The sequence below is a fragment of the Channa argus genome, chromosome 12 (assembly GCF_033026475.1).
Source record: "Channa argus isolate prfri chromosome 12, Channa argus male v1.0, whole genome shotgun sequence".
In the NCBI taxonomy this organism is placed as follows: Eukaryota; Metazoa; Chordata; class Actinopteri; order Anabantiformes; family Channidae; genus Channa; species Channa argus.
Window position 1 is genome coordinate 17,178,141 of NC_090208.1, and position 22,887 is coordinate 17,201,027.

The 22,887-nt window shown below is 37.9% G+C and overlaps 3 protein-coding genes across 4 annotated transcripts; all 3 read left to right on the plus strand.

Moving 5' to 3' along the window:
* The first annotated feature begins 561 nt into the window (after window positions 1-561).
* Window positions 562-3,836, plus strand: LOC137136898 (E3 ubiquitin-protein ligase TRIM47-like). Its single transcript, XM_067522677.1, has 7 exons — window positions 562-867; window positions 1,360-1,658; window positions 1,808-1,903; window positions 2,227-2,460; window positions 2,801-2,954; window positions 3,039-3,098; window positions 3,188-3,836. Exons 1-7 carry the CDS (start codon window positions 624-626, stop codon window positions 3,715-3,717), a joined length of 1,617 nt encoding a protein of 538 aa, XP_067378778.1. The 5' UTR covers window positions 562-623; the 3' UTR covers window positions 3,718-3,836.
* Window positions 3,837-4,980: 1,144 nt separating this feature from the next.
* Window positions 4,981-10,878, plus strand: LOC137136903 (leukotriene B4 receptor 1-like). 2 transcript variants are annotated; one of them, XM_067522685.1, is made up of 6 exons: window positions 5,024-5,133; window positions 5,350-5,392; window positions 7,976-8,536; window positions 8,986-9,186; window positions 9,361-9,401; window positions 9,947-10,878. In XM_067522685.1, the coding sequence occupies exons 3-6, from the start codon at window positions 7,985-7,987 to the stop codon at window positions 10,248-10,250; spliced, it is 1,098 nt and encodes a 365-aa protein (XP_067378786.1). In that variant the 5' UTR covers window positions 5,024-5,133; window positions 5,350-5,392; window positions 7,976-7,984; the 3' UTR covers window positions 10,251-10,878. The 2 variants fall into 2 exon arrangements, with proteins under 2 accessions (XP_067378784.1, XP_067378786.1); XM_067522683.1 differs by lacking the exon at window positions 5,350-5,392 and having other exon boundaries at window positions 4,981-5,133.
* Window positions 10,879-11,889: 1,011 nt separating this feature from the next.
* On the plus strand, window positions 11,890-19,850 carry ltb4r (leukotriene B4 receptor). The gene is made up of 4 exons (XM_067522678.1): window positions 11,890-12,047; window positions 12,645-13,181; window positions 15,520-15,784; window positions 16,259-19,850. The coding sequence occupies exons 2-4, from the start codon at window positions 12,691-12,693 to the stop codon at window positions 16,628-16,630; spliced, it is 1,128 nt and encodes a 375-aa protein (XP_067378779.1). The 5' UTR covers window positions 11,890-12,047; window positions 12,645-12,690; the 3' UTR covers window positions 16,631-19,850.
* The last annotated feature ends 3,037 nt before the right edge of the window (window positions 19,851-22,887 follow it).

The following is a 22,887-nucleotide window of genomic DNA, read 5'->3' on the forward strand; positions in this document are numbered from 1 at the left end:
TGTTGACCCAAACATTGACAGTATCTTAAGCGCAGCCCGTTTGACATTAGTGCATGTTTCCATTGGCGCACTTTTTCCAGAACTCAATGGTCCCTTCATATCTGGGATATGAAGGTTGCATATCTGGCTCTTTGCTTATTCAGGGCGGTGCTGGTGACTTGTCTGCTGGCTTTTAGCAGAGTGTGTAGATGCGTTAAATCTCCCTTTTGAATATGCCCCTTGAACAGCTTCAGTTTGTTGAAAAACGCATTAAAAAAAAAAACACAAACACAAACTTTGATATGAACGCAAGCCGCATGACACCAGGCAAAGAGCAGGTTGGTCAGGCCTGTCCTAGACCCTGAAAAATCCTGTCAGAGCTGTAGATGACATCAAAAGAACTGTTTTCACGGACTGATTAACACTCACATGAACTCATCTTGACGAGCAAAATTAATATCTGCACCTCTGAAAGAGTTTCACTGGTGAGATCTCACAGGTGATTCAATTAAAGTGAGAGGATAATGAGACTGAGCCCCACCTCTTCTGGCTGGACTAGGAAGTCACACCCTTTCAAGAAAGTGTTTCAGACCAAATGAAACCGGGGAGCGTCTTTGTCTCTCTGTGTACTGACTGTCAGTAAAATGGCTGAGAAGCGACTTCATAAGAAACGTGGGGTCAAACTGGAGAAAGAGCAGTTCTGCTGTTCAGTATGTTTGGATCTTCTCAAAGAACCAGTAACTATCAACTGTGGACACAGTTACTGTAAAAGGTGCATAGAGAGCTGCTGGGACCAGGAGAAGGCAAAGGGGGTGTACAACTGCCCTCAGTGCAGACAGACCTTTGATTCCAGGCCTGTTCTGCGGAAGAACGGCATGCTGGCCGAAGGTGAGATGTGTTGTTACCTGCTCTCACCTGTACTACAGCTAGATTGTCATGAAATATCTAAAGCTCATTTCCTGATTTCTTGTCTTCATTTAAAAACAAAATACAATGTGGAAAGTACAAATGTTAATTTATTATTTATCAGGATATAGCAGTAAAACGATTTTAACAAATACAGGTAAGGTTATGGTTATTTGTGCCGGTTTGGCAGAGAGGTGCTAGAGCTACTCTGAAATATCATTGCACTAATGTCTGGGCAACATGGGCCTTTAGCACATGTCATGATGTCTGTAAATAACCATGAAATGTCAGTATTGTTCATTAAGAAAGTGTCTTTCTATTCATTGCATAGTTTGTTCAACAGAATGCACAAGTTTGCTTTTTTTTTTTTTACAGGGAAATTGTGACAGAGTACATATTTGTTCTAATCCTCTAGAACAGTTTTAGAGTAAGGCGATACTCCCTTTGATGCTCTGACCTTTGCTGGCCCAACAGATGCTGCCTGTGATTTCTGCTCTGAGACCAGACCTAACAAAGCCACAATGTCTTGCCTGACTTGCCTGGCGTCTTACTGTCCAGTTCACCTTGAGCCTCACTACAGTGTTGCTGTGTTGAGGACCCACAAGCTGGTCTCCACTGCGATCCCACTGCAGAAAAAGATGTGCTCTAAGCACAACAAGTTGATGGAGATCTACTGTCAGACCGACAAGCTGCTCGTTTGCTTTCTGTGCACTTTAGAAGAGCATAGGGGCCACAAAACCGTGCCTGTTTCAGTACAGAAAGCTGAGACTGAGGTAGATATGTGGTCATATAACATTTAAACAATCTTTATCCTGTTTGTCTCTTATTGTTTGTTGTCTAAGCTTATCTTGATGTGTCTAATGTGAAATAATTTAAATGAGCATGGCTTATCAAACATCATGCTTCTCTTTTTTTATTTCAGAATCATTTGTTTTCAAGTCAAAAGGAAGTCCAGGAAAGAGTCCAGCAGAGAGAGAAGGAGCTGAAGGAGCTGAGACAAACTGAGGAGAATCTCAAGGTGCAAGCTTGAAGTTAAATAGGGCAGGATACTGATACACTGTAAAATACAACTGAGAATAGAAAGAACTGGAGTTACATGTTTCCCTTTGAAAAGGCTTGAATGTAGTCAGCTATATTCTCATAGGTTGGTCTCACGGCAGCTTACAAGCTTTTTTGTTATGCACGCAGATTCTGTTGGCAAATGGCAAATACGGTGAACTGCAGTGTCAATTAGTAATTGTTATACTTTCATCCCCAAAAGGAGCAACGGTTAAGTCTTAACATGTTATTTCTTTGCTTAAAAATAGTTGAACTTGAAAAACTTGAAACCTGTGCCAACAGAGTGGTGCCATGACTGCCCTGAAGGACTGTGACTGTATCTTTGCTGAGCTCGTCTCCTCCATGCAAGAAAAGTGCAGTGAGGTGAAGCAGCTCATTGTATCTCAGGAGAAAACTGCAGTGGCTAAGGCTGCACAGATGCAGCTGCAGCTGGAGGAGGAGATCACAAAGCTGAGGAGGAGAGCTGCTCAACTGGAGCAGCTCTCACACATAGATGACCCCATCCATGTCATACAGGTACTGGAACTTTTTTTTCTTGTTATTGTTGTTGTTCCTGTTTGAATGTTAGCTTTATTAGTAACTTGCCTCAATTACAATGTCCTGCATTGCATCACAGTCTTTAAGTAGAAGTGACTGTGGAGCTGTGCAGGATCACACAACATTATAACATTCATAGGGCGAATCACACAGTGTAGGTAAACTTGAAAGTATTTGCTTTTGACAAAAACTATCTCCCAGTAATTTTGAGTTGAGATTCATGTTTTACCTTTAGGGATTTGCAGGTCAGTTGCACTGACGATAATGCTCTCTGTTCTAACTTTCTAATTTACCACCACATTGTCTCATTTCTCCATAGACTTTCCAGTCTCTCTCCACTTCCTGTGAATCCCAGGACTTTTCCCCTACTGGTCTCCAACGTTCTTTTGCAGACGTGACTGACTGTGTGTCTGAGCTGAGGTCTAAACTAGAGGAAGTCCGGATGGAAATCTGGCCCAGGATTTCTGCAGCAGGTAGCAAATGGAAATAAAAGAAGAATATATATGGCTTCCATCATTTCATGCTGTTTAATAAACTGATTTGTTTTATTCTTACAGTCTCTTATGTGGACTTCTCTCTACCACTGGCACCGAACTCCAGAGAAGAGTTTTTACGCTGTAAGAAGTCAGACTCCTTTACCGCCATGCAATACTGTAATCATTACAATTTTTTTGTATCTATTGTTAATAATTTGTTTTCCTGTCAGATTGCTGTCCCCTCACACTGGACCTGACCTCAAACTACCCCTATCTCCACCTGATAAAAGAGAATCTCAGAGTGAGGCCTTCACCCAGCCCTTATTCTGCTCAGCCAGACAGGTTTGCCAGGTTTCCCCAAGTGCTGTGTAGTGAAGGTTTGTCCGGCCGGTGTTACTGGGAGGTGGAGTGGTATGCTCGGTGTCTCTCTGCAGCAGTCGCATACAAAGACATCAAACGAACATCTGATGACTCACGGTTCGGAAACAACGACAAGTCGTGGACTTTAGAGTGCACACCGAATGGTTACTCGTTCCGTCACAATAACGTAGAAACAGCAGTGTTAGGCTCTACCTCCTACAAGATCGGAGTGTATCTGGATTATAAAGCAGGTATTCTGTGTTTTTATCATGTCGCAGACCCAATGGTTCTGCTCCACAAAGTCCAGACCACGTTCACTCAGCCTCTTTATCCTGGACTCGGGCTAAACTATGAATGGTATGATGTTGGAGTATTTGCACAGCTGGTTAAATTATGGTAGTGACTGGTATGTCCCTTAAATGGCTTTGAAACAGGCCTACTTGTATATTTACATTTGTGGGAATTCAACTTGGACAATGCTCAAGTCTTTATATCAAGAATCCACAGAGAAACTAAAAATGATTAACTTCGGCAAAAAGTATTTGGAAGCCTTTATCAATTACTGTTTAACAGAGCTAAGAATTTTTTTTTTTTTTAATGACGTGATGCACAGAGGTGACTGAATATTTGTAAACCATGATATTCACAACAAAATGTTTAATGTTTAATGCTTTGTGTATATTGTGCTTTAAAAATAAATATAGCTGCTGTTTGTAATGGGAAAAGGTTGGCTGGTTAATTTCTATACACTCTATATCAAGAAGGTTCTGACTTTTATGGTTCGTTTTTTCCCAGGACACTTTAGAGGCTCTGGTTTCCTAAGAAATGCATGTTAGGAAACTGCAAGTGGTATTTATTTTATTTTCAATTCAGTTTGTACCTTGCCTTTTCATGCACTGTTGCTAAGAGTTGATGTTCAACTGTCAGAGCTTGTTAACTTTGACGTGTGTATGTTGGAGACAAAAGAGCCCAGTAAACTTCTTTCTAAGTTACATACAATGGCAAAAAAATACATGAACTATTTGCAGTCACTGGTTTTTCTGCATAAATAGATATTGAAATGCTATCTGGCTCCCAGCAAAGTCACAAATAAAACACACACATTAAACATTCAAATTGATTGTGGGAAAAGTAATGGCAGCATTGTTTTAGAACTGGTTAAACCTTAAAACCTGCAATAACATCGAGCAAACACTTCCTGGAGCTGTGGATTAGACCTGTGCAATGCTCTGGAGGGATTTCTCTTCCTTATAGTACTGCTTCAGCCCAGTCATATTCTTGGGTCGTGTGGTGTGAATGGATCCTGAAGTCATTCAACAGCACCTTCATTAGGTTGAGGTCTGGGCCTTGACTGGTCCACTACAAAACCATTCTGTAGTAAATTTATTTCAATTTTTAGGGTCATCTGAGCTTCAGCTTGTGGCTCATAAATGTTTTTCCCAGTCCAGTGTAGAAAAGATACTGGCCTGCACAGATTCTGGACCTCAACCTTACTTTCCTTTGGGCAAACAAATCTTTTACATTGGCACGACACAGACTGAGTTCTATGCTTGACATGTGGACATGTTGACACTCTGCCAATAGCAGAGGCAGCCCAGGTAGGAGGGACACGCCTTCCCCTCACCGTGCTACAAGTTACAGCAAGCATGACAAGCCAATGGAGAGAAAAAGAGGGCGAGTGGGTGGGGGGAAAGCATAAGGAGAAGATAACAGTGAAAAGAAAAGAGAGAAATGATAACATCTGCAACATCTTCAGACTTCTTTTCCAGCTCTTGCTGTCTTCTTTCTTCTGCTGGAGTTTGCTGTTGATGTCTTGGTGAGTCTGTTTCGTTTTCATTCACATGTGAATTGGTTTCTGTCAGAGACCACTGCCAACAAATCACTGCAGTCAATCACAGTTATGCTGTTAACTACTGCTTTCAGAAGTAGTTTTGTTTCTAAAATCTTTTGCAGTATATTTATTTACAATATATGCAGTGTTTTCATGTGTCTTTTATTTTTATTTTATTATTCCTGTTGTGTTATTTGACAGATCTTCACTTATTTCACATGTCTGTTTGATCCACTGAATATGTGTAAGTATATGCTCATTTTAGTGTAGGTGGAACAGGTGTGTTTGGAGGTATGTGTGTGAGTCACACAGTACACACACCTTTTGAGTCAGTCAGGTTTTTTGCTCTGTAATGTGCTCACTAATTTTACAGACGACTGCTCCATGTACAAATGAATAAATAGCAACAAATAGGGAGAAAGTCTGTATTGTAAGGAAACAAAGAGTACTTGAACGCTGCCAGAGGGAACTGGAACGGAAACAGCAAAGGTTGAATATAACAATCATAAAAACACCTTGGTTATAGTTGGTATATTGTGTCCTATTGTTGGGGAATTGCGTAATAGGACACAGTTGCTGTTGCTTTGATCCCCCTGCCAGTGTGGTTTGCCCTGCTTTCTGTACACACTGGCCATGTGGATATACTTTTATCTGTCTCTTTCTTCTTCTAAATCCCTCAAACTAAACAATGTTAAACAATGCATCGGCAGTATATTTGAATACTAGGAGAATCACAGAAAAAAGGTTGCATATAATTTGCATACATTTAGTGTACAATAGGCCTGTTTTAGTGTTTCAATTTAAAAGCACATGTAATAGTCATTTGCTTTTTTTAAACTTAATAATCATTTATGTATTTTGTTAGATTTAAAGTTTTAGGTTTTTTCTGTTTAAAGCATGTGTTTAAAGTAAAATATGTTTTATGCAACATGTTTAACAACATTATGATTTGTTTCTCTGGTTTAAACATTGTCAGACAAATAAACTGTATAGTTACAATAATAAATAAATAACTAGAAAACCTAGACCTACCACCTAATGTTGACTTGTCACAACTTAATGAAAGAATTAATCATTAGTACCTTTTATTACGGTTCCGTGTGGTATAAATAAAATGTTCAGGCTCTCTAACATTCTATGGAACAGTATGTGCCACCACTTGTACTGCACTTCTTATTCCATAGGAGCAGCACTAAAAATACATCACAAAAAACCCAACCCTATACCTGTAATATGACATGGTTTAGTTTCATTTACAGCCATAATAACACACTAATTTGCCTTATAATAATTCATAATTATAAGACTGTTTGCTATAAAGCGCTGTATTAAACAGGTTTGCTTAGCAGTTGTGGGTGTGAATATTTGACTGTAGGAGAACTGACACTGCATAGTTTCTTCTGTCCAAAGGGTGTGTTCTTATACCAATAATCAAGATATGTCAAACACGCTATGGCATGTCACTGTTTAAAAGTTACATCAAGTAACAGAAAATAGCTAGCGAAGCACAAGTTGTTCCTGGCAGAAGCCAATAGATTAAGTACAGACAAATTAATGAACTGTTTAATTATTTCTGTCAAAAATTACTCTCAATCTTATACTTAAATTTCCCAAAACAACAGGAAATTGTTGTTTTTGGCAAACATTACTAAATCACAAATAAACAGTTCCACTGGAGACTCTTTCCAAATGCGGGTAAATAAACATTTATTGTATTACAGAAAACACAGACACAACTTAGTTCTTGGTTCTGGTATTTTCATGGAGTGATAAAACACAGAACACGATCAGATCAGTTTAGTTTATAAAGTGTTTGTACCCATTTATCAAGCATGTCAAAATACACTGATATTTTGACATGCTTGAACTGTGTGAACCTAATTGGATTTTAAGGAAGCAGTGAGCTAACGGTTTCTGAGTTAAGCCAAACATGGGGAAACACATTTCCTGATGCAACAAACCTTCAGGCCCTTTAAAATCTGAATTTAAATTCATACACTTTAGGGCCACATCTCAGTTTGCACTATAGGGTCAAACATATGTTGTCTTCAAATCACCATGTGAATATTTGATTTAAAAATCATGTGCTTTGTTAGTGACAGGCTGCACTCTGGGTCCAAACATATCAAAACTAAAACTGCATTGAAGCCTCTATTGAAATTGTATTTAATTTTATAGTATTTGAATGTTTGGCTTAATCCTGTGAGTTAGATTTGATTATATATAGATTAACTGTCACATAAATGTAGTAGAGTAAAAAAAGTACATTATTGAGCCTAATGTGTACTGTATTTGTATAAATATGTGTATTTGCTATTATTTTACTTTAATAGTTTTTATGCTACTCAGTATGAATATTTAAAGCTGTTCTTTTACCATTTTTTTATATATATATATTTTTTGCATGGTGCTACCCATAGACTTGCCTCATCGAGCCTAAAAGTAAAGAAAGTGACTGTTGCTCTGCACTCATGTCTGGTCTCGTTGTTCAAGAACTAAGAATGCTCGTCAAAACCTGTTACACTTGCACCACACTCCTACACTTCACTGCAGAAATGCATACTTGTCAGACTGAAGCCTGTGCCAGATAAAACATGGAGGATGAAGGATTAAGAGCTCAGGCCGTTTTAGTGAGAAGAGCTCACTCAACATTTTTTGTTGGAATCACTTTGTTTTTCAGTACATTAGTGTCAGAATTGACATCCTGTTATATTTAATTATTTCAAAAGGGGCACATTTAGAGTTAGCGTTGTTAGCCTTTGCATCACAGCATTTGACAGATACGATTCTTATTTTCAGTCATTCACCAGCATTCTCCTTGTGGCAGGTAACAGAAATGGCCCAGAATAACGGTTATCCTTTCCTAAACGACTCCACATCCACCAGTGGAGGAAATGAGACCATTGTCCAGAACCAAGTTGCCACCAGTGTGGGCGCCCTCATCCTCAGCCTGGTCTTTCTTTTGGGCTTCCCTGGAAATGTCTTTGTCATCTGGAGCATCCTGGCACGTGCTCGAAAGCAGTCCGTAACCACCCTCCTCATCCTCAACCTAGCCATAGCTGACGGCTCTCTGATGGCTCTCACCCCATTCTTCATCGTCTACCTGCTTTTGAAGAAGTGGATGTTTGGGAATGTCATGTGTAAGATTCTCTTCTACCTGTGTCTGGCCAACATGTACGCCTCCATCCAACTCATCATGCTGATGAGCGTCTACAGACTTGTGGCGGTGCTGTGGCCGCAGCGCATCGGCATTTTCACCAGCCAGAAGACTATATTGCGATTGCTGGCAGTGGTGTGGGTGCTGGTGATGGTTGCCTCTATTCCTGCAGTTGTCTTTAGAGATGTGAGGAATACTGTGTGTGATTCATACCACGATACAAACGGCCAAGTAAGTGAACAAGAACACAGACAGATATTGTCTTCATACAGTCAATAACTAGAAAACCCACTGCACCAAGGCTGCACAATTTAAAGAAAATTTACGAATACTAGTCTGGGACCTTCTGACTTGGTAAAGCAGCTGGATGTAAAAAAATAAAAATAAAATAAAATGTAAAAAAAAAAAAATTCCCCCTCCAAAAAGAGAAAAAAATCTATCGTGTCTTATTATTTAAAGCTAACCTGTTTGCTCTGCCTACATTCAGGAGTCAAAGGAATCCAAACCCTTTATATCTTTTTAAAAATCCTTTAAAAAACGATTTTTTTTTTTAGGAAGGTTGTCTTTTAAAGAAGAGACCTACAGTACCTCTCTATAGATTCTGTCCAGGCAACCACAATGTGTTTTCACAGAATGCTACTGTTTGTCACAATACCAACTTGTTTTTGTCCATCTTTCAGGTGGTCCTGCAGTACACCCTGGAGCTCGTGCTGGGATGTTTGATTCCCTATGTTGTTATTTTAGTCAGCTACATCTGTATCTTACGTCGAATCCGACAGACCAAGTTTCAACGTCGCATTCGTAGTGAGAAACTGATTCTGGCAATTGTGTTGACTTTCTGCCTTTTTTGGTTACCTTACCATATCGTCAACATGGTGCAAGTAAGTCATATGTCGTTTTCTCACAAATAAAACATTTTCGCAAGCATCCCTGATATGAGATATACACTAAAGTCTGTGCATGTTTCATATTATTTTGTTTTATAAAAATGTAGAAGGAAGTTAATCATTATATTTTCTGTATTAATTAACTAAGTAATTTTATTTCACCCTCAGGTTACATGGGCTTTATGTCCAGATGGTCCAATAAGAAAGATGTAAGTCATGATATTACAATGAATTATTAAATGCATCCAATTTAAATTCTATTACAACACAAACCCAATAATTATGCTAAAAGCATTCACACATGATGGGAGAAAATGAATTAGGTGTGATGTTTTAAAATGAAATGTAGCCATTTAATTAATAAATTATTTACTACTTTGGAAATTATGGTTATCTGCTTTCTTTCCAAGAGTTGAATGAGAGAACAGATTAGTTCTGTGACTTTCCAGAGTTATGTTGGTATGCAACAAAAAGACCTGGATAAACTCATGAATTAAACTCTGTTGTTTTAAATTGGGGCTATATAAATAAAGTCACATTGAACTGAAGCTAGCTTTTATCACCTGTTTCCAGTCCTTATGCTAAGCACTACTAATCACCTCCTTACTATGGCTAAGCTAATCTAAATCTCTTAATGAAAGCATATTTAACAAAACTGTAGATCATCCAAAGTTTTGTACACTAAAGCAGGTTGTAAAGTTGTGCTTTTGTCAAATTTCTAATAAAATTCTCTGCTCACTTCTCTACCTATCAGGATGGGTACAATATGGCAAAGGAGCCGCGCCGTCACCTCTTCCATAGCCTTCATTAGCAGTTGTGCCAACCCGGTGCTCTACTTTTTCGCAGGAAAGTCTTACATTCGGCGCGAAGGGCTAGCTTTCATGGCCCGCTTGTTTGAACGTGCGGGGATCGACTCAGCCACCAGGAAGAGCCAACAGAACAGCCAGAATAGCCGCGACAAGGACAAAGAAACAGATGCTGTCATGCTGAAGGACAAAGATCGCGACTCTGTCACTAACTCGAGCTCTAATGTCAAAACAGCCAAGAACAGCAAGTAAAGGAAACGCGAGGAAGCAGACTTGAGGCTGGTGAAAAGGTTGAATGTCTCAGGCCACTTTTCAGTCACAAACTTTGAAAATGTTTTAAGGGTTGATCTAGCAAAACTGATTCCTGTCAGTCAGAAATGGAAACACTGATACATAAGGGGAACATGCTACAGATTTTGAAAGATTTGTGACTTGGCACACTGTTCCTGGAACAGCTGTCAGAGGCATCCCAAAGTGACATCATTGGATGTGATGGGGAGCTGAGAGATGAGTCTTAATTTTTAATATTTTATAAGGACAAAAAATAAGGAGTCTTATCCACTGCTCATCGCTCCAAACAGCCATGTCTCAAAGAGAAGTGGTTCCTTTTGTTTATTGTAACTGTTTACTGTAAAGTCAACGTAAAACTTAAAAAACCTTTGGAAGTGTCATTTTCTGTATGCAGGGTTTTATCTAAAAGTTTTGAGCCAGAACAGCGACTTTAATGTTTGGCATAGAAAATAAAAGTTGGCGTTGAAAACAAAGCCTGATCTGAAAATGTAAATAACAAAAAAACTTGTATTGCCAACAAGTAAAATTATTAAGACTGAAAAAAGTTGCACTGGAAAATAAAACGGGTTAAATTTCTACACGTAAAAAACATACTTGCTCATTTTTTTCATAATGAACTTACAATCTTATGTTTATATAGTTTTATTTGTCAGTGTTTTGGTGCAGGGGAGAGTTGTGTGACGGGTGAATGATTTGAATACCAAGGAGATGGAATATCAAGCTTCCTAAGCCAAAACCTGCCTCTCTGGCTGCAGGCGTACAACTCCTGGCATGACGGTTCAATTACAGCAGGGACTTCTCCTTTATTTCAATACGAGAGAGTAATGACTTTACTTTTTACACTGTTTTGGTGTCAACCAAAACAGCTGACGGTTCTATTTTCACTACACAGCTGGCCAAAATTGTTTGCCGGCACTCTCTCTGTGGAGCGGGGAAGAGACCCCTTTAACAATACAAGAAACCATTTACTTCAATTTCTACTTTTATTTAAGTCAAGAGATTTGTGCTGCTTTAAAACTGCAATGTTTTAATGTCCCACTGTGAGTATCTGCTCAGTAAAACAATGAAATGCAGAAAAATACAAAATGTCCGGTCCCTCATAACCAACTTGAGACAGATTTTTGTAGAAAGAGTAATATATGGTAAATCTGCCAAAGTGTCTGGAAGAGAGCAATGAGACAATGTACGTGACAGACGTATGATGTAAAGACCTCATGTATCAACAAGACACTGACTTTTTACTGGAATATCCCCCCACCCCATCCTCATTCAGTTCTGTTCATTCTTGTTCTTCCTTAAAATTGATGTCATCCATTTCACAACATTCCCTGAAACCTTTATCTCATCCACACTGAGCTGATTTGTATTTTATCAACAAATTTTACAATAAAATATGTGTAACATGGAAAACTGCACAGCAAAAGGAGGCAGAAAAGAGCAACACGTTCTGTATTTATTTATTTATATAATACAAAGTGCATACCTATATTTCCTTGTATTTTTACACACTAATCTGCTGTGGAATTAACTGTAGGAGGAAACATCTTTACAACGTAACACTATCACATCAAGCTTGCTTCCTGTTGAGTTTCCCCTCACATGACGAGTCTTACTCAATATTTATAAATGTTTTTTTTGCTTATCTTCACACAGTTTTCAGAGTAAAAAGGGCAGCCCAGGAGTTAACTTACCAGATAAATCGATGAAAGTTGGTAAACGTTAGGAGCGTAATTCACTCATTGAGATCAGCATTTGAAGGTCAGTATATGAGTATATATAAGTAGTATAATTCTGCATATTGGAATTTTGTAATTTAAAAACCTTTTCTTTTACCTAAGATTTTGAGACAGAGGGGAAATCAAATCCTAGAAGTAGATGTTTCTGTTTTTTTTATTTTTTATTTTTAATGATTTATCACAAAATTATTTAGAATTCGATTTTGATTTGTAAAACAAAAAAGTGGCTTTTTCCCGAACATGTATGTGAGACTCATAGACACATTTTTAAAAGAAAAGGCAAAAAGAAAACTTTAATGTGATCTTTTTCAATTCTTTGTCATTACTGTATAGACAGTTATTCTGATAACCGAAGTTCCTATTGTTCTCTCGTGGAACACCTTTACGTTCTACATTCAGATTTATTTAGATAGATAAATCCAAATACACAATGCCAGCATGCCGATATATAGAAAAGGGGAAGATAACTTTTTGCAACATTTCATCATATGATGTCCCATGAAAAACAGAAAATTTACTGATTTATTATGCAATGTTCAAAGTTGAAACACATTCACATTTCACGAAATGTATTACAGTTTTAACATATTTGGTTTCCTGCTTGTTTCTCCCTGAAAAGGCTGAGTTAGTTTTACAGGAACTCAGATTCTTCAGAGGCTTGCCCAATGGAGAACAATTTTACCACCATCTCTTCCCAGCAGACCCCCACTCCTTCCATGTCTTTACCCATCCCAGCCAGAGTTGGCATCGCCATCCTGACTCTGGCGTTTGTGCTGGGCTTCCCTGGGAACCTGTTTGTAGTATGGTCTGTTGTCTGTCGGGTCAAGAAGCGATCGGTGACCTGCTTGTTGGTTCTGAATCTGGCTGTGGCCGATGCCTTTGTGCTGCTAAGTGCCCCCATTTTCCTTCGTTCCCTGGCTGGAAGAAGAGGCTGGGAGTTTGGTTTGGCAGCATGCAAGCTGATACATTACTTGTCAAGTGTGAACATGTATGTGTCTATCTACCTCATCTGCCTAATGAGCATGGACCGCTGGCTGGCTGTCACAAGGCCTTTTCTGTCCCAGAAATTGAGGAACAAGCGCTCCCTACTGATTCTCCTTCTGGGGGTCTGGGTTATGGCATTCATTCTATCACTGCCAATGGCTTTCTACCGCAGGTGAGACTGGAATTATCTTTGTACATTAAACCTATTATATTTTATTTATTTAAATAAAAGTTCCTGCTTGTAAATTACTAAAAAAGAGACCTGACATAAAGTCAGCTTATCACAGATGTCATTGGGCAAAAGAATGGCTAGTGTAGACCCTGGAGAGGTCAACAGTCTATGTCAGGGTCTCTGAATTTATATTCTGTTTCATCATCAACATGAACTATATTATGTGTTTTTTATGATGTTTCGTCAATATTGTCTGAGCAGCAGTAAATGGGATTTCTAAGCATGGAACAAGTATAAATCAGATTTTGTGAAAATCTAATTACCTCATAATATTCTCTTCAGCATATTTTGTAGGTGTGACAATTTAAAAATGTTACTTACCAGCAATTAGCAACAGATCATATGCAATAGGGATGTTTAGATCCAGATGTTTTTGCTCTGGTCCTAAATCTGAGCTCTTTAATATTTGCTTTCAGCCAATAGTGCCCATAAATTATTTCATTTCATTATCTAACACAAAGTAAAAACTGGTATCATTCATGTAACATTTTTAGGTGCTTGTTAATATTGTTAATTGCTTAGGTCACTCATACAAATGAAATAACTTCTGAAATGGATCCTCTAGAGTGAAGATGTATAACTCTTTATCATTCTGATTGCATCGAACTACAGGTGGCAATACAGATGTCACTTGAGGTTTTGCAGGGGTGTAACGCAGTGGAGTCGCTTTTCTCTCAAAACAACATTGGCTACGTACAGACACCGGCCTCAATGGGCACAATAATCAATGTTCATTAGTGACAAATGACCAGTGACATTTGTTATCTGAACAAGTATTTGCAGGCAACTGACAACAAATGGGAAAGCAGCTGGCTAAATGTGTAGAAGCAGAGTCACTTGCCTCTTTGCACAAATCATTCCTCACTTTACTATGCTGCAGAATGTTGCACCAAGTATTTATCATGACCAGTCATCCTTTGCCTTTAAAAGCTGAAAGAAAACAAGTGTTCTCCAAAAACCTGAATGCATTATAATCTATGCTGTTCATTACACGTCAACAGTGAACACAGCAGCTGTGCAAGCAGTTTTTGATAGTTGTGTTTCCTCCTTGAGCCATGCACATGTGAGCTCCTGGGTTAAACAGAGTTTGTGCACAAATATACATTCTGTTACTGCTTGATTGTTATATCAATCTGTGCACTGGAGCACATGTGTGGTGCATTGACCTAAAGAGAAATACTTACTGTATGTTTCTTTTTTATTTGGTAAATGTGACAAAAAACCTTCTATTGTTTGAAACCACAATTACCTTTTGGTTAACAGTGTTTGATATGATCTCATCCGTAACAGCATGACCTTTTAAAACTTTAAACCAATTGAGAAACATCTACTTGTTGGAGAGTGTTTGATTACAATAGTTTACATTTCTCTGAATTATGTGCATTTGCTTTATGCTTTGATTTTAATTAGCTGTAGAATTCAATTTGATCCTTATGACAAAATCTCTAAAATGCTAATGCTGTAACACAGATGTGGTTTATAGATACCTGTTCTCACTGCACCATATTAGTAACTGCTTTATCTGACCAAACATACTCCTTAATCTTTCTAAATTCTACACCGGCAGATAAAAGCACATTTCAGGTTCATGAACAGCCAGTTGAAGGCTTTGTCACAACTGTGGTGACCTTTTAAACCTGGGGGTGCTGGTCCGACCGCTGCCCACAGTGCTGAGCAGCGCATCAAAAACACAAACACCCAGTTTTTTTCCACTCAGCTAAAATAAATCGCACAGTCACTTTTGTTCAGTATCCATGGATTGAGGATCTGTGGGACGACACTACAACATCGATATCTAGTTTGTACGTTTTTCAAGAGTTTGCACACCTTTAAAGAGATAATTTTTATTTTCTAAATATATTTTAATGTAATTTTATGTTATGTTATGTTATTAGAGAAGTTGGTTAATTATTGCTCACAATAACCCCTCCACCTCAATCCCCACCTTACTGTGATGGGGAAAACAAAGGATAAGATATAGATCAGCTGGGTTTTTGATAATACCAATTCTCTGGATGAACACATCTTATCTGTAACTATAAAACAGGAAACTGTAAAACAGGTTGAAATAGGTGAGGCGATCGATTTCCAAGTAATCAGAGGAGTTTGTTCGGCTTAAGCAGTTTCAGTTTAAGTGGGTTGACAACAGGAAAAGAAGGTTCTACCGCTCACTGAAAGATTGAGTCTGTCACTAAATCTTAGTTTCTTTTATGGTTGCTTTATTGCTTCGTCCCTAATTATGGCCTTGTATTAATTTTTTTCTTGGTTTTTCTTACAGTAATGTGAAAAAGAACTCCACTCTGAGCTACTGTGGGGTTAACCACTGGGACAGCGTGGGTCACCAGGTCTTCCAGTACCTGTTTGAGACAGTTATGGGCTGCCTTGTGCCCTTTTGCCTCATCAACACCTGTTACACTTCTGTCATCTGTCGTCTGAAAAATGCAAAGTTCCAGCGCAAACAACAAGGCACTCGCCTGATCCTGCTGATTGTCTGCGCCTTTGCAATATTCTGGCTGCCCTATCACATCGTCAACCTCTTAGAGGTGCAAGCAATTTGTGCACTAAAATGTCACTGAAACTTACATGTAAATGCTTTTTTGGGGGGAACTCTGGCTGTTAATGCTTGCTCATATAATTTAAATGGCATACGTTTCAATATGACAGTTATCCATTACAAAGGTTTTTTTCATCAGAGGTTTCTCGAAGTTACTTTCACTCAGTTTCAGTGTAAGGAAATACATCTAACCCTTAACCTACTATACTGTAATAATGTTGCACATTCAGCTAGACCAACTGTTTTTTCATAAAGTCACAGTAAATGAATTAAAATCATTTTCCATCTCTCTTGATAAATTAATGACAGTAACTCAGAACTGTTTTAGTCTAGGTCTTTATTGCGAACCTTTATTTGTTCGTGCAGGCCATGTCTGTAGCCATTTTCGGACATCAGATTTTTTTTGAGAAATCACTCTTTCCTTATTTCCTCTGACCTCCCTTCTCTTCACTTCCTCGTGCAGGTGATCGGTCTGTTGACGAACAGTGTTTCAGTAATAAAGGCTGCTACTACAGCTCGTCCAAATGTCACAGCCTTTGCCTACTTCAGCAGTGCTGTCAATCCCATTCTCTACGTGTTTGCTGGTAGCTCCCACATCCGACAGGCTGGCCTGAGCTTCATGGGCAAATTGTTCGAAGCCACCAACTCAGAGAGTAGAAGCATGTCTACCTTCACCCGCAGCACTCGCAGTGGTTCTTCGCCAGATGAGACCACTGTCCTGCACACAGTGTCAGTCAAACTGGGAATACCCATAAAAGGCAAGAACAAGGAGAGGAACATCAGTGTTGCGAGCAAAGAGGTTGACACCCTGCATAGTGTGGCGCAGCTGGAGTAGCATTTCAACCGTTTTCCCTCCCTATCTTTCTTTCTTACCACTGACTGACTCACGATGTTGTATTTTTAAGCTTTTTCTACCATGAGCTTTTTTGTATTGAACAGAAAAAAGTCAGAAGTAAAATTGCAAACAAAATTGTTTTTTGTATATTGGAGTAGACTGCAGTAGACAGGAAAATAAAATCCAGCATCAGAATGCTTACAATGAAATGAAAATTTCCATACAAATGAGTAACTATTAAAAGCTGGTTATTTGATTTGAAGCAATGTATAGCACTGACTTTATATAAATTTTATTTAAGCTATGTTTTCAACCCCAACTTGTATTTAAATAATTTTGTATTGTTTTCTCATATGCAGCTGTCCTGAAAAACTGTCCTGTATTTTTGTTTTCGTTCTCTTTTTAAAGTCAATGGTATGTTTATAGTATTTTAAAAATGTATTTCTTCAGCTGAGTATTTGTTACATAAGGCCCAGAAAAGAGCTTAAAGTACCGGCAGATATGTGAAATAATCCAAACTTAAGCAGCACAAACAGGATGTTGCACAGAAAATTATGAAATGCCTGAGTGAAATGGCCAAGACTTCCTGTGCTTCAACTCTTAAGTTCATAGCTTGGTGCACATTTCCTGTGTGAATCAATGAACATAAGACAAAAAGGAGCAGTGTTACAGGAAACATTAACGAGGGAGTGTACAGACTTGTAGTACTTGTGGCTTGATTGCATCATATTGACCCTCTAGAAATTTGCACCAACATGATGCAAAAATGTCCCTTGGAATGAACACGTTTTTTGTTGAATAAATACAGCATCCAAGAGACCTGATGCTGCATAACATAAGGTTATTAGACCTTTCTGTATGTATAGTGTCAACATGTATAATTCATATCCTAATACTGTATTGGTGCTAAAAGCTAAAATCAAAAGTCATTATACATGTGGTACAAAACTATCAGGCGGCTTGTGTTTGTAGGATACAGGACTTGGTGTTATGACTTATTTTTGTTATTTTCCTTTTCCTTTGGATGGTCACTGATTCTGGTTAATTTTATTTTTAAGAGCGAAACATATAGGTGTCATTAACACAACACCTACAGCATATGATGTAGCTCAGTTGGCAGAGCAGCTGCCCATGAACCACAGGGTCAGTGGTTTGACTCCCAGTCCTCCTGGCTGCACATGTCCACGGGCAAAACACCAAACCCCAAAGTTTCCACATTGTCATACTTGTACATCACTTTAGATAAAGTGTCTGCTAAGTGACTAATCGTACTTATTTACAAATTTGATTTAATTTGTACATTTGTTTTGTTTTTCTGAGCTCACGTAGTATAGTATACAATCTATGTATAAATAAGGAAACATTTATTTAAAAAAAATAATAAATCTACCCCAATTTAAAAAACGTTGGAACAATGTGTAAAACGAATAAATCAGAATGCAATCATTTGCAGATCTCATCAACCCATATTTAATTCACAATAGAACATAAACAACAATATCAGATGTTAAAACTGAGAAATTTTATTCTCATGGATTTTTTTATGAAAAAAAACAGCTTCTTTTAATTTGATGGCAGCAACACATCTCAAAAAAAGGTAGAACAGATTGATGACAATTGCAATTCTCAGCAGTCTAGTCTCTTCATTAATCATTTCTTCTGTGCATTAGAAGCTGTGTAGCAGCTTGGATTGTGTAGCATCCCCTCTTCTTTTAACAAGTGTCTATAAACGCCTGGGAAGTGAGGAGACCAGTTGCTGGAGTTTCAGGAGAGGAATGTTGTCCCATTCTTGTCTGACACACAAGTTTAGCTCCTCAACAGTCCTGGGCCTTTGTTGCCAGATATTTTGTTTTATGATGTGCAAAATGTTTTCTATTAGTGAAAGGTCGTGGCTGCAGGCAGGACAGTTTAGTACCTGGACTCTTCTACTGTGAAGCCGTGCTGTTGTGATGGATGCAGTATGTGGTTTAGCATTTTCTTGCTGAAATATGCAATATTTAGGCTTTTGAACTGTCTGCTAATGACAAGCTGGATGCTCCTTCTCCTCTTTAGTCCACAGGACAGGGCATCCATGGTTTCCACAAAGAATTTCCAATTTTGATTCATCTGACGACAGAACAGTTTTTCATTTTGCCTCAGACCATTTTAAATGAGATTTGGCCCAGAGAACATGGCAATGTTTCTGTTTCACCTTCACATATGACTTCTTCTTTGGATGATGCAGCTTTAACTTACATTTGTGGATTGTGTTCAGTGATTTCTGGAAGTGTTCCTGAGCCCATGCAGTGATGTTCAGTACAGAATCATGCCTGTTTTTAATGCAGTGCCATCTGGGGGCCCAAAGATCATGCACATACAGTTTTTACCTTTAGCCTTGTCCCTTGCGGAGAGAGATTCCTCCTGATTCTCTGAATCTTTTGATGATATTATATAATGTAGATGTTGGGATCTTCAAAGTTTTAAAAATTTTACATTAAAGAACATTTTTCTGAAATAGTTCCACAATATTTAGTCAGTTAGTTTGGGACTAATTGGTGAATCTCTGCCCATCTTTTCATTTGAGACGCACTGTCTCTCTGAAATGCTCCTTTTATACCCAGTCGTGTTGCGAATTAACCTAAGTAGTTGTCAAATGCTCCTCCATTTTTTCGTTTTTGATTTGCAGGAATTACTTTCCAGCCTTTTGTTGCCCCTCTTCCAACTTTTTTGAGATGTGTTGCTGAAATCAAACTCAAAAAGAGCAAATTTTTTCTATGAAATGGTAAAATGTCTCAGTTTCAACATTTGATATGTTATTTTTGTTCTATTGTCAATCACATATGGGTTGATGAGATTTGCAACACATTGCATTCTGTTTTTATTTATGTTTTATACATTGCCCCAACCTTTTTTGAATTGGGGTTGTAGTAATAATTTCACTGAATCATTAATACATCTTGAAGTAAAGTCATGGGGGTAATTTGACAACAGGAAAAGAAGATAATATCACTTGAACAACTAAGAGTCTGACAATGGAATCATTCATCATTATCATTATCTACTATATTAATTCAAACCTTTTTAGCAATTATCAGGTTTTTTAGTCATTATCATGTTCGTTATTCATTCCTCAGTAACTTCCTTTATGCTCTATTTAATGTTCCTCTTTCTCGCTTTTTTGCTCTTTGACTCTTGCATAATTTACAACGAAAATAAAAGCATATACACATGTTCACAACAGCTGACATTTGCAGGTTTCCTCAAAAATATAAACATTTGCAGATCAAACAAGATGTCAAAAACTATTATCATGTAGGCCAAATGCTTATACTTGAATTACTTGAAAACAGTAAATTAAAACAAATTAAAAACAATTAACAGACGGTGACAAAAATATGATTTATGAAGAGATTAGTCTGTTGGCAATTGCAATTGTTCATTTTATTATCTTGTTCCTGCAACACACCCGTTTCTAACTGCCGTCTATGACTGAAGACAGGAAGCTGTTTTGTAAATGTTGCGTGTTAAATACAAGATACATATGACAAAACTGTTGTGCAAAGCAGAAGACTCATTCCTGTGGGTTGCGTGACCTCAATTGGTATCATTTTAGACTGAAGTGGTTGACTGAAGTGGTTGCGTGTCGAATGATTAAGACTATTTCTAAAAGTTGAAATTTCTTCAGCTTTTAACAAATTTCACTTGGTTTCATATGACGCTCATTGGGGCTTTGGTGCATAGGGTTTGCCCCCATGTCTACATTTTTGGAAAACAGGTGAGTCAAACCTGTTCCTCATACCTCAGGAAAACAAAACACACATGACAAAGCAGTTTTTTGTGTGTGAAGGATAACAGGAATCACATTTTTAATCATAAAGGTCAACCACCAGAAAGGTCCTATTTGATACTTAAACAACCGTCAGAGCAGAATTGAGGACCCAGTGCTTTATGTTACTACATCTACTCTACTATTCCTTCCCAGGAAAAAATTTGAACTCTGACTGCAAGGAAGTTGACAAATGACAGGCCAATAGTGAAACTGCTAAGCAAACCACAAGATCTATCTGGTAACACTATCATTCATTAATCAGTCCTTACAGGAATCACGACAATCAAAGCAATTATTTTCCAATGGATCCAACCTCTTAGTTTAAAACATCATAAAAAAGCTGAAGGTGCATTACAGTTATCTGTGATTTTAAGCTACAACAATCACAAAAAGGTCTGCAAAATCCTGGTGGTACGAAATAATTAATAATAATGATAGTGACATCTAGGGAATGGAGACCCCTTTGAAGGTTTATATTTCTACTAACAGTCATACAAACCAATGTGAGATTGAACAATTAAATAGAGATTAATGTATTTTTCTGATTGGGATGCCATGTGGCTCATCCAGCTCAGGGCTCCTGAAGATGAAACTAACCTAACCTAACCCTCCATATAATTAGGATTCATAAACACCTAAAGTATCATCAAACGGCATGTTTCGTGTGAAAATCACCAAAGAATTCAGTGTTTTATATTAGATACTTATGTAAATCAGATACTTATGAATTGGAAGATTGTGTTTATGACACCACCACCAGAGGGCGTCAAAGCTACAGAACTGTGGAATTTGATGTTAAAGCAAAGACAGGAGACTGTGGCTTAGTGATATCTATTAAGTCATTATTTTGTGTGAAGATAAGGCAGGTTTGTATATTCATGCTTTCGAGACAGATGAGACAGTTTTTGTTTTTTCTTTTATCTTTTCAGTAAATATAGCATTTAAATGCTACATGTACAGGTAATGCCTCTTTTGTGTGCTTCGTTACTCTAGGGTCATTATCGTAATAAATATTGGTGTTTGGGACAGTTGGGTGTAACAGTTTGCATCCCCTTACTTTTAATTACTAAAAGAAAGATTTTTGTTGAATACACATCTAGCCAGTAGAAGTGTTCCTTCATCAGAAATTCATCAGAAAAGTGAATGTGTAACTAATGTGAACTGATATAATGATAATAGAAATACGAATTTTGCCATTTTAAAATAAGGAGATGCAAACGTTTGCACACAGGTGTATATACAGATTTTATTTGAGACACAATAAAAAACCTGGCACCACTGTAGAGACAATCTTTGTTGCAAGTATATTTTGTATGATGAAATGAAACATTTCAGCACAGGGGAAACAGTGGCATGGGACTGTGGCACTCTTCCACTTAGAAGCTGAATTATGAAAAACTATGAAAACTGTTTTATAAACTTTAGGTTAATCAATTAATGTATAAACAACTATTAAATTAGGAAAATGCTTTTATAAACATATGTAAATGAGTCTAGAATACAAGAACAAAAGAATCACAAATATGTGACGGAATTATTCCATATTGTTTGACTTGTGTTCATCTCCAAAACTACTTAAGTAGTAAAGCTTGAACCCCACTAGCAAAACTCTATTTAAGAGCAGTGGCTTGAAGGGGCAGTTTTATGTTTATTTCCCTTATCTTGGAACATGGAAATTTTATGGTTGTACAGATGCATGACTGCCTGCCTCTGCCTCTATCAACAAAATATCAACACAGCCAAAGAGAGAGAGCAACCAGGAAATTATTATTGTTGTAAATAGAACAGAGGCTGAGTCAAAAAGCATGATGCCAAAATATGATAAAATGATGAGACGAGCGCACTTGGGTCAAGGACATTGTACAAACAATTATAAAACAAATAAAACAGAAGACAATTAGTCTGGATTTGAAGGCCGTAAGAGAGTCAATGTTTCTAAAGTTCGGCCTAATGTCTAGACCAACACCCGAAAGACAAATACTTCACTCTTTACCCAATAGAGATACAAGCTGCTGTTAGCCGGCACCAGTCAATACACAGGGAAGAACCAAAATAGTGCATCTATGAGCCTAGTCTGAGCTGATTCACATAGTTTAAGTCAAGTTTAAATTCAGTGATCCAGAATGGCATGGCTCCCAGGCACACAACATCCTCCCTGGACTTTTGTAACCCTCTGCAGAGCAGTGCCCGGAAATAGCCACCACCTGCAACGACAAACATGGATTGGTGGACTGAATTAAAAGAGAACGGTGTGACTAAAGAAAGAGGATATAATAAAACACTTCCTCAAAAAACAAATCAACCAATAACAGTAGATGATTAAAACTTGGTCTAATGATATTTTAAGCAGGGCTGGACTAAACCCAACTACACTGAAAAAAATGCATTTACATATTCATCATGATCATATCCCAAACTGCAGATGTTTCACAGACAAGAATGTCTTACA

Coding starts and splice junctions, on each gene's coding strand:
- ltb4r (XM_067522678.1), top strand. CDS start 12,691: ATGGAGAACAATTTTACCACCATCTCTTCCCAGCAGACCCCCACTCCT. Junction 13,182..15,519: donor CCAATGGCTTTCTACCGCAG/GTGAGACTGGAA, acceptor TTTTTCTTACAG/TAATGTGAAAAAGAACTCCA. Junction 15,785..16,258: donor ACATCGTCAACCTCTTAGAG/GTGCAAGCAATT, acceptor TTCCTCGTGCAG/GTGATCGGTCTGTTGACGAA.
- LOC137136903 (XM_067522683.1), top strand. CDS start 7,985: ATGGCCCAGAATAACGGTTATCCTTTCCTAAACGACTCCACATCCACC. Junction 8,537..8,985: donor ACCACGATACAAACGGCCAA/GTAAGTGAACAA, acceptor TCCATCTTTCAG/GTGGTCCTGCAGTACACCCT. Junction 9,402..9,946: donor GATGGTCCAATAAGAAAGAT/GTAAGTCATGAT, acceptor TCTACCTATCAG/GATGGGTACAATATGGCAAA.
- LOC137136898 (XM_067522677.1), top strand. CDS start 624: ATGGCTGAGAAGCGACTTCATAAGAAACGTGGGGTCAAACTGGAGAAA. Junction 1,659..1,807: donor TACAGAAAGCTGAGACTGAG/GTAGATATGTGG, acceptor TTTTTATTTCAG/AATCATTTGTTTTCAAGTCA. Junction 1,904..2,226: donor AAACTGAGGAGAATCTCAAG/GTGCAAGCTTGA, acceptor CTGTGCCAACAG/AGTGGTGCCATGACTGCCCT.